The 11,795-nt window shown below is 36.5% G+C and overlaps 1 protein-coding gene across 1 annotated transcript; it reads right to left on the bottom strand.

Moving 5' to 3' along the window:
- Positions 1–8,563: 8,563 nt before the first annotated feature.
- On the bottom strand, positions 8,564–11,530 carry LOC104225101 (low-temperature-induced 65 kDa protein). The gene is made up of 5 exons (XM_009776867.2): positions 11,247–11,530; positions 10,917–11,153; positions 10,073–10,774; positions 9,006–9,980; positions 8,564–8,890 (listed from the first exon to the last, which is right to left on the bottom strand). Exons 1-5 carry the CDS (start codon positions 11,290–11,292, stop codon positions 8,841–8,843), a joined length of 2,010 nt encoding a protein of 669 aa, XP_009775169.1. The 5' UTR covers positions 11,293–11,530; the 3' UTR covers positions 8,564–8,840.
- Between the last annotated feature and the right edge of the window lie 265 nt (positions 11,531–11,795).

The following is an 11,795-nucleotide window of genomic DNA, read 5'->3' as shown; positions in this document are numbered from 1 at the left end:
TGTCAAGGGTATTTTAGATTATGGGTTACGCATTTTATCTCGGTCTCCTTTGAGGCTATATGGTTTTTCTTATGCTAATTGGGTAGGATGTCCTTCTACAAGGAGGTCAACCACTGGGTATAACATTTACTTAGGAGCAAATTGCATTTCGTGGTCCTCAAGGAAACAACATAAAGTTGCAAGATCAAGTGCAGAGGCTGAATACAGAGCCTTAGCATCCACAGCTGTTGAACTTACTTGGATAACTTTTGTGCTACGTGATATTGGGGTTTGTCTCAAAACAACTCTTATATTGTTTTCTGACAACCTTAGTGCACTTTATATGACCACAAATCCAGTTATGCATGCTAGAACTAAGCATGTTGAACTTGATTATCATTTTGTGAGAGAGAAAGTTGCACAAGGACAGTTTCTCACTCAGTTTGTGCGATCAAGGGATCAACTCGCAGATATTCATACTAAAGCTCTGGCAAAGGATCAGTTTACAATTCTTCGCAGCAAGCTAGGAGTGGTGAAACCACCTCTCACTAGCTTGAGGGGAAGTATTGGAGAGAATGGCTAAGCATAGAGAATGATTGAGAAAGATTGCCCTATTCGTGGTCATGGTCGTGGCCGTGGACAAGGAAGAAATTTTCCTGGTGTTAATCACCCCCCAAAGAAAAATAACCACCAAAAATGGAAAGGGAAAGATGAGAAACCAAAGACAAATGGTTTAGAAACCGAATGTTATCATTGCGGTGGAAAAGGCCATTGGGCAAATATTTGTCGTGTACCAAGACATTTGGTTGAGCTTTATCAAACATCTCTAAAGAACAAAGGCCCTGAAGCTAACTTTGTCTATGACAATGAATTTGACATCACCCACTTAGATATGGCAGACTTCTTTGAGCGCCCTGATGGGAAAGTGGACCATTTGATCGGTGATGGATCTGTGGTTAAAGATGATTGAATAGTTTAATTTTTATTTTTGCCTATTCATAGTAGTTAGTGAATAATTATCATGTAATCATAGTTCTTTACATGAGTATAGTCATTAGTTTTATTTGTTTTATAAAATTGTGTTAGTTCGTTTCGATTAAATATTGTTCTAGTATTCGTTTTAAACAATGTTTCGGTTTATTTAGTCTTCTGGTTTCGTTTTTCAACAATGCGTGCTCGTTAAAAACGTTGGAACACTTTGGTTGCTGGTGGTAGTAGTAATACGTTATTATACGTATGTTGTGCATTCATGCATATATATGTAACGCACAGAACTTATTTTAGCGTGTGAATATATTGATAATAAAACTGTTATTTCATAATACAGTATGTATTGTAAACCATCAATAACTTTGTAACATTGTATGTATGTGAATACATGACTAACTTATTTTTAAACGTAAGAATTATAGTCCAATTGTTATCATCAATTTTTAGCTATAAGTAAACTGTATAAGCATGTTTCGTAAGTGATTTGCACACTTGATCACTTAAATTATTATAGTTATTTTTTGTTGTTATTTATTTTACGATATTGTGATGGTATAACCAGCTTAATATGAATGTATAATTGTTTAATATAATTAGTGTTGATACTCAAAAATGGGGAAACGGTCCATTCATTCATTTTTTTATTTTTCTTTATTAAATATAAAAGTAAATAACTTATACATGTAAATAAATTTGTTATAATTGTATTAATCATATGTGTTGTGTACTTATAATTGTTTCTTTTCTTTTATCTCTGAAAATACTAATATTTATTCATATATTTCTTTTGTATGTCAAAACAATGGGAAGCAAATATGGATATCTCACAAAACAAACTTGGAACAAAGTTCAATTGTAAAAATATTTGTTTAATTGATTCATGTACAACACATACAATATTCAAAGAGAAGAAATATTTCTCTCATTTAAATATGTGTAAGGCAGATGTTACTACAATTTCTGGTAGTAGTAAATTAATTGAAGGCTCTGGAAGAGCTACTATAACTCTGCCTAAGGGAACAATACTTATCATAGAGAATGCAATGTTCTCCTCCAAGTCCAAGAGGAACTTGTTGAGTTTTAAAGATATCCGTCGAAATGGATATCATATTGAGACAATAGATGGGAATAATCTTGAATATCTCATCATTACCAAGAATGTCTCTGGCCAAAAGAGGGTTATTGAGAAGTTCTCATCTTTATCTTATGGCCTGTATTGGCCAAGAATTAGTGCAATTGAGGCACATTCTACCGTAAACCAAAAGGTTACCGATTCCAATATTTTTGTACTTTGGCATGATCGATTGAGATACCCTGGATCAATTATGATGAAACAAATTATAGAAAACTCAAATGGGCATTCATTAAAGAATTTAAAGATTCTTTTAAATAATGAATTTTCTTGCACTTCTTGTTATCAAGGCAAGTTAATTATTAGACCATCACCAACAAAGATTGAAATTGAGTCCCCTGCATTTTTGGAACGTATACAAGGGGACATTTGTGGACCTATTCACCCACCTAATGGGTCGTTTAGATATTTTATGGTCTTAATAGACGCATCTTCTAGATGGTCCTATGTGTGCCTATTGTCATCTCGCAACCTCGCGTTTGCAAAATTAATGGCACAAATAATTCGATTACGGGCACAATTTCCCGATAATCCAATTAAGTCTATTAGACTTGATAATGTTGTTGAGTTTTCATCCCAAGCATTTAACGATTATTGCTTATCAATTGGGATAAAAGTGGAACATACTGTAGCTCATGTTCACACTCAAAATGGTCTTGCAGAGTCTTTAATTAAACGTCTGCAATTGATAGCAAGACTGTTACTCATGAAAACGAGGCTGCCCACTTCTGTTTGGGGTCATGCCATTTTGCATGCAGCAATACTAGTTCGTCTCAGACCGACAAATTATGATAAATATTCCCCTTTGCAATTAGTTTTGGGTCATGAACCTAATATGTCCCATTTAAGAATTTTTGGATGCGCAGTATATGTGCCTATAGCACCGCCATATCGCACCAAAATGGGTCCGCAAAGAAGGTTAGGAATATATGTTGGGTTTGAATCGCCCTCCATTATTCGCTACCTCGAAACATTAACGGGAATTTTTTTACTGCACAATTTGCAGTCTGTCGATTCGATGAGACACTTTTCCCAAAATTAGGGGGAGAAGTTGGTGAAACCAAATGGAAAATTTTGTGGAAAAATCCATCATTATCTCATCTTGATCCACGTGCTTCTATTTGTGAAAAAGAGGTGCAAAAGATTATCCATTTGCAGAGAATAGCAAACCAAATGCCAGACGTATTTACGGATTTGAAAAGGATAACAAAATCACATATCCCTGCAGAGAATGTTCCAATCCGTATTGATGTCCCTATTGGACAATCTTCTAGTGTCATAGCTAATGAGTCAAAAGCATGCCTAAAATGTGGTAGACCATTAGGTTCAAAAGATCGAAATCCTAGAAAAAGCAAAACAAATGATCAAAATGACACTACGAAAGAATCTCATGAAGAAATCCATGATTTAATAAATTCTGAGATTCATGAGGAATCCACTGAGCCCGAGGCTCAAGAAAATAAGGAACTATCAATAAATCCAATCGATATTGAGATAAATTTGAAACGAGTGGATATAGTAGTGGATTATGTCTTTGCATATAATGTTGCATCTAGCATTATGCAAGAAAGTGAGGATCTTGAATATCAATCTGTTAGAGAATGTCGACAAAGACTTGATTGGCCAAAATGTAAAGAAGCAATCCAATCAGAGTTGAATTCACTTGCAAACCGTGAAGTTTTTGGGCCTGTAGTCCAAACACCTAATGGTGTTAAGCCTGTTGGCTATAAATGGGTCTTTGTACGCAAGAGAAATGAGAAAAATGAGGTACAAAGATATAAGGTACGCCTTGTTGCACAAGGATTTTCACAAAGGCCTGGTGTCGATTATGAAGAGATATATTCATCTGTTATGGATGCTATAACGTTCCGTTATCTCATTAGTTTTGTTGTCCATGAAAATCTTGACATGCATTTAATGGATGTGGTTACCGCCTACCTTTATGGCTCACTTGATAATGAGATATACATGAAAATTCTCAATGGATTTAAAATGCCAAACGCACATAATTCAAAGTCCCGAAAAATGTTTTCAATCAAATTGCAAAAATCTTTGTATGGTCTAAAGCAATCAGGACGAATGTGGTATAATCGTCTTAGCTAGTATTTATAAAAGAAAGGCTATATAAACGATGTCATTTGCCCATGTGTTTTTATAAAGAAAACAACATCGGAATTTGTTGTACTTGCCGTATATGTTGATGACATAAACCTTATTGGAACTCCTATAGAACTCCAAAAGGCAATTGATTATTTAAAGAAGGAACTCGAGATGAAAGATCTTGGAAAGATAAAATTATGTCTTGGTTTGCAAATTGAACATTTGGCAAACGGATTTTTTGTTCATCAATCTGCCTACATAGAAAAGGTATTGAAACGGTTTTACATGGATGGAACACATCCATTAAGTACTCCGATGGTTGTTCAATCATTTGATGTGAATAAGGATCCATTCCAACCTCAAAAAGAGAATGAAGAGCTACTTGGTCCTGAAGTACCATATCTTAGTGCAATTGGTGCACTAATATATCTTGCTAATACTACAAGGACTGACATAACTTTTCAGTTAATGTCTTAGCAAGATATAGCTCTGCTCCTACAAGGAGACATTGGAATGGAATCAAACACATATTGCGGTATCTAAAAGGAACTACCGATATGAGCTTATTTTATGGCAATAATTGCAGTCCTGATCTTGTTGGTTATGCCGATACTGGGTATTTTTCCGATCCACACAAGGCTCGATCTCAAACAGTCTATGTGTTTATATGTGGAGGCACTGTCATATTTTGGTGATCGACTAAGCAATCAATTGTAGTTACTTCATCTAATCATGCTGAGATAATTGCTATTCATGAAGCAAGTCGAGAGTTTGTGTGGTTGACGTCTATAATACATCTTATTTGAGACAAATGCGGTTTGAAATGTGACAAACTACCCACAATTTTGTATGAAGACAATGCAGCATACATAGCCCAATTGAAGGGAGGATTCATAAAAGAAGATAGGACAAAGCACATTTTACCAAAGTTATTTTTCACACATGATCTTCAAAAGAATGGTGATATCAATGTGCAACAGATTCGTTTAAGTAATAATATGGCTGATTTGTTCACAAAATCTCTACCAACGTCAACCTTCAAGAAGCTAATGTACAAGATCGGGATGTGAAGGCTCAAGGATGTGAATTGATGCTCTCATCAAGGGGAGTTAATGTGCGTTGCACTCTTTTTTCCTTACAAGGTTTTGTCCCACTGGGTTTTCCTTGAAAGATTTTTAACGAGGCAACCAAAAGGCGTATTATTAGATATGTGTACTCTTTTTCCTTTTCTAGAATTTTTTTTCCCATTGAGTTTTCTTTTAGTTAACGTTTTAACGAGGCACATTATCTATTGAATAGACATTCAGGGGAAGTGTTATAAATAGAATTTTATTTATGGTGAATGTCCATATTTAGAGAGATTCTAGGATTTATTACTTAGTGGCTAAGTCACTCTCTCCCTATAAATAGAGGGTTCTATTCCATTGTAATTCATCCCATATCAATAAGAATTCCCTCTCTCTTTACTTTGCTCTGCAATACTCTTCTTCTTTTATTATTTTATAACATGTTTGATTTTTTTATTTATTGTAATTTTACAAATCTAAAATAAATTCAAATTAAATCAAAATTTTCAAATCCAATCCAAAATAACGACGCCAACCCCTAACCCTTAATATTATGAGTCGATTACAATTAATCCACTAAGTTGAAAATATGACTGATAAAGGATGAAAAGTATGTTTTGAGTGTGTTTGAGTATTAATTTTTGTGGGAGTTCACACCGTTTTTGAAGTGAAAATACTCATTACGTGTTTCTTATGTGTAGGAACAAATTTATGCGGAAAATGATCAAATAGGAGAAAAATTGGTGAAAAAAGAGCTCAAGAGAAAAATTCTAGACAGCCAAGCGAGGCTCACTTCGCCAGTCCGAGGCCGGAGCAGAAAAACCCAGAAAAAATCCCGGACAACGAAGCGAGGTTCACTTTTCCAGACCGGGAATGGAGCAGAAAAAAACCAGCTTCTCTAATCCGAAATAGGAGAAAGAAAATTTGCCCCATATAAACCCTAGTCACTATAAATACATCACGAAACGTGATTTTGAAGTGAGAGACACTACTTTGGGGTGAGAGAAGACTTTGGGGAGGCAAGAACACACTTGGAGCAAGGATAATGATTCAACTTCAAATTTTCCCCTCTTTCTTCCTCTATTTTCATTATTGATTATGAATCTAGTATTGTAGTTTTGTATACTATTATGAATATCTAATTTGTTATCTAGAGTTTTGATGGAACATTTTGTAGGATAAATTTCTTGTTATGTTTTTATATAATTGAGCCTTTGAATTTCTCTACTTATTTAACTACGTGCTTATTTCAGTTGATTGAAGAGCTCTCAATTGGTTGTGCCTATTTAGTATGTATTGCTTGGAAAAGGGTACATATTTAGGTAGTTATTGAACAACATCACTCCTAACGTACGTGATGAATTAATACGGAGGGTTTAAAGGTGGAATTAGGAATAACGAAACCTTGATGTTATCTTAGTGAGCGATGAATTAGTGTCAGCTAGTGTAGTTCGGAAGAATATGTCTAGTAAATTGTTGTAGTTGCTCAGAAGATAATTACGACACCGGAAGTACTCACGATCGGTAAAGAATATATAGGCAAATTTATAAGAGACGTAGTGGGGAGGATTCCGACGATTGGGGAAATCGTAACCCTAAACCTTTCAAATCTTATCTTCAATCCTTAGTCTGTTAGTTGATAATTTTACTGCTTTTAATAGTTGCTTGTTAATTAGTTTAAAATAAGAATCGAAATTTTTATAACTTAGGAATTGTTCGAGCTTGTCTTCTTAGTGATATTGAACAGTTATAGTGAAACCTTAGTTTTCTGTGGGATTCGACTCTAGACTTTTAAACTGAATTATATTTGCAACGACCGTTTATCTTTTTTAGGATTAGAGTTGGGTGTGATCAATGGCTACATCGGCAACTTACCTAGTTTGACATTGTTGCTGCATCAGCTCAAATTAGCTATCCATCTCCTTCTATCTATGTGACACTTCCCTTATATTTGTGTTTTGAATCCTTCATAATGTTTGACAATAATACATTTTTGTACAACTTTTACAATAATCGAGAACCTAAATATATTAAACAATTCAAAATTTTAAATAATAATGAGACATTTGTGGTGTTAACTAAGCTAACTTTTCAGCTGCATTATGGTGTTTCTGTACTTACTACCAATAAAATATAATACAATAAAATTTAACATATTAAACTTCCATCAAATACGTTAATGTAAATGGATAGCGAGACACTATTTTTGTTCTTTTACGAGAAATATGCAAGTACCAACCATGTGAACTCTTGTTGCTTCTATATTTGTCCTCTAGAAAGTAGAAACCAAACTATGAAATTATAGAAAAGGAGAAATACACAGGGACTACACGATAATAATATACTCGAGATACTTCTCAATGCTCTGAACAAGAACAGAACCTCAGAAACGATAATAATATACTCGAGATACTTCTCAATGCTCTGAACAAGAACAGAACCTCAGAAAATGTTAGGTTCTAGCTGAAGTTTTGTGAGTTGTGTGAGACACAAAATAAAATTTTTAGTTGTAGTGTTTCAGTAGTTCAGTTAAACCCTGTGTTCTTTCTCTATGCTGTATTTTGGTAAAAGTATCGAGAAATGTAGGACATTGTGGCGTAGACTTCTCCTCCTTGATTTTTTTTAAAAGATAATTTTGTTAATATACTATAGAAACTAAAGTACTACGTGACTAGTTCCTTCTAGGATATACAATCCCAATAGAGTCACTTACAAAAGATACTGGTATACGTAAGGTGGAGAATCAAAATACACCATTAAGCTATCAAAAAAATTCAGTATTACTTTGTTTCCATAACTTTAGCTCAACTTGCTTAGTAAAAAGTTCTGTGACTGTGGTAGCCACTTTCGTATTCATTCAAATAACAAAATGGGAGGAAAAAGGTATAGCTAGTTCCGGGTAATTGGCCAATAGCGCAAGGGGTTAGTGACAATCATATCCCTCTAAATTCAATTTTATTGTTTTAATTTGATTGTCGAAAATATAAGCAGAAAAGTTTGATACAAGGGGATCCTCTATAAGAGATGAAGAGGCAAGTGAAACGTAAAACGTGATCCAAAACTTTTCCCAGTTCCATTTATTGCTCGGCACTATTATCAGTTTTCTCGCCTTATGAACATTAGCAGCGGAGGAAATAAATGATGCGTGTTATTTCAAATCGAACAGATACATTATATATTCAGTTTCAGATTTTAAGTAGCCTCTTGGTAAGGAAAAGAACTGAGTAAGGACCCAATGCAATTTATTGGCCTCTAGGAAAAACTAGAAAACACGGTGGAACACAACACCAATAGGTACAGGAAACCACATGTCCATTTGGCCCGCTTGTCCATGAGTTTCACAGGTCAGTACAAAACAACAGAACCCCAAACTAGCTGGAGTGAACCACCACAGATCGATATACTACAACTTAATATGTGTGATTACAAAACACAGAATAGGCAAAATACAACTTCCTAGAATAAGCTTATGTTTGAACACACCACAACAAAAAAGAAAATTAAGCGAAAATGCAAAGCACAAGAAGTCAAGGAATCATGGTTGTATAACTTCAATTTCGCAAACATCCTGATCATGTACCCCTTCCAACTACAGCACCTCCATCCACAGCAGAATTTGTTCCTAAATCCCAAAAACAAAAATCAACTCAATTAGCACTAAATTAAACATTTATTTTGTTGTTAATAGATGTCAAAATGGGGAAAACTGCAACAAACATCTGATACATTTTGCTTACCATTTGTGGACGTCTGTGTTTCACCACCTTTCCCAAGCCACGTAGTTACAGCATCTTTAAGCCTATCCACTACACCCTGTCCAAAGCCTTCGCCAACTTGAGTTTCCCCAGAAGCACCATCTTCTTCTTTCTTTGCGTCTTCAATAGGACCTAATCGCCTCTCCTCTTCCTCCGATTCCGTTACCTTCCCCATTGGCTTTGACTCCTCTGTTTTCTCCTTCTGTCTCGAAAGTGATCCTGAAATCACCTCAGACAGCGCCTTGTCCTCCTCTCCAGGCTTAAATTTCTCGGCCAAATACTCCTTCATTGAAACTCCTTTATCAGTAGCTTTAGTCTTGTCTTCATGTTCTGCATCAACTCCTCCCCTGCTTTCATGTCCTGTTACTCCAGTTGCTGTGCCCTCAACTTTTGCCATGACTCTGGTGCCAGCACCTGCTACTTTTTCATAAACAGGAGCAAGTTTTTCTGCCACTGTGCTCACAGCTTTTTGTGCTAATTCAGTTGCTGAGGTTGTTTTTGCTTTATCTTCATCACCTACACTTGCCTGTGACTTTCTTGTGTCCTCCTCTGTGCCACCATACCCAAGCTTGGAGGCAACAACATTCTTAGCAGCAACTGCCTTATCAGCAATTGCTGATGTGGCGGATGAAATTTTCTCTGTATAGCTACCTGGTTTTCCAGTTAGTGCGTCCTGAGGCGAATCTTCTGGCTTGCTAGGATTCATGCTTTTAGGAAGTGATTCAGTGTTTTTAGGAACTGAGGGGAAACCAGTAGGTTCTTCCTGTGGTGCAAATTGATCATGTGTTCCTGTATATAGGCTGTGTTCTGTTCCTTGATCAAATTTGTTGTCCCCTGCTCCTAGCTCTGGCATTATTTGTTCAGTCCCTTGCTTTGGTGTTGTTTCTGGAGGAGCATCATTCACACCCATTTTCTCGAATAATGGAACAAGTGGACTAACTCCTGCCTCTTCATTAGCTGTTACAAATGCATCATATAGCATTTTTTCAAGATCCAATCAAAACATATTCAATCTATTTTACTAGCAATTTAAGAGAAGTGACACTTACTGGCGCCTGTTGGATCAGTTACTTTACTCTGATAGTTGGTTGGATTCGGGCTCAACTCAGGACGGTCCTTAGGAGCGTGAGGATCCTCCTCTATGCCTGTTGGTACACCGATTTTTTGCCCCTGCAGTCCTTGATCTTCTAATTTCCCACGGGCAGTAACATAATCAATGTCCTTAGTCTCATGTATATCAGATTCAGCAGCAGCATGTGGCCTATGCATCTCTTCACGGAAGCGGGAAGAGTAAGGCTTCTCCAAACCTGTTGGTGCCCCAATATTTTCATGCTCCTGCAGTCCTTGATGCTCTTGTTTTCCATAGGCAGTAGCATGATCAATGCCCTTAGTCTCAGCAAAAGGTGATCTATCCCTCTCTTGGGAGAAGTGGGAGGCGTGGGGATTCTCCAGACCTGTTTGTGCTCCAATTTTATACACGTGTAATCCTTGATCTTCTACTTTCCCATGATCAGTGCCCTTAGTTTCATGAGTCTCAGCAAACGGTGGTCTATGCCTTTGTTCAGGGAAGTGAGTCTCGCCCACGGATGGTGGCCTTGCAAATTCGTCTTGTCTCTGCAAAACTGGCCTATGTGTTTCTTCATGTTTCATCTTAGCATGATCGTAACGATCCTCCTTTGGGCTTGTTGGATTCTCTAAATTGACCATTGGCCCAACATTCTCTTTTCGAATATCTTTACTCCTAATAGCATCTGACCAGTGAATATTGCAAGAAAATCACAAGTTCATTAATCAGAAAGCAGTTAAGCCAGTAGTAATTGACGTGCTAAAAAATTAGTAGTACTATTTTATTTTATTTTTTTTTTTTTTGGGGGGGGGGGGGGGGGAACGTACAGGGTCCACCATGAACTTCTGCACCTTCCTCCATTTCTTCATCGTCAGTTTCATCTTCTTCTTCCTCATGTTCACCTTGCAGTGGACGATGCTCGTGCTGATCATGGTCGTGATCGTGTCCAAGACCATGCTTTAGAGTATCCTTGATCTTTTTTGCCTTTGCCTTAACCTTCTTTAGTACTGATTTCTTATGATGATGATGTTCACCTTCATCATGAACTTGACCTTGGCCTTCCCCTTCAATCACAAAAACACTTTCAAGTCAGACAATTCAAAAAACACGGCATATATAATACTACTACATCTCATTGTTCATTAAGAATTTCTCACCTTTGTGCAATCCAGTATCCTGGGGATGGTGCAGTTGCGCCTCCATAATCAAAGCTTAAAAAAACAGTAATTCCTGATCTCTAATTATATACGATGCTCCTTTGTTTTCTTTGGGATTTCTGACACCAATGTGTAAATATAATGTACAAATAGTTATAGTCATCAGAAGAAAGAAAGCAGATAGCTGTATGGAGAGAAGACAAAAAAGATGAGAATGGTTTATAGAGGGAAAAATTGAACCAATTGGCCACCTTTGCATGGCAGTGGCATTCTCTGAGAGACACACGTTGTTACTGGACATAGCACGTCTCTGCTATAGGACGCGTGGTACGGCCTTTATGGGAAACTACTGTGGACGTGGCCTTCTCTTTACCGACGTGATTGGCCGTTAGAATATGAACTGCAATTATATGAATGTCGGCACTTCTTATCTTCCAACATCTTTTTATTTCCTTTTCTTTCAAGATCTTATGGCCGTAAAATTGTTAAACCGATCCATTACTCGTGTTCAAGCAGTTTCAATCCTTATATAATTGAACTGCCTTAAAT

The sequence above is a fragment of the Nicotiana sylvestris genome, chromosome 3, assembly GCF_000393655.2.
Source record: "Nicotiana sylvestris chromosome 3, ASM39365v2, whole genome shotgun sequence".
NCBI classification, from domain to species: Eukaryota; Viridiplantae; Streptophyta; class Magnoliopsida; order Solanales; family Solanaceae; genus Nicotiana; species Nicotiana sylvestris.
The sequence above is the reverse complement of the archived record's forward strand: the minus strand, read 5'-3'. Positions and strand labels throughout refer to the sequence as shown.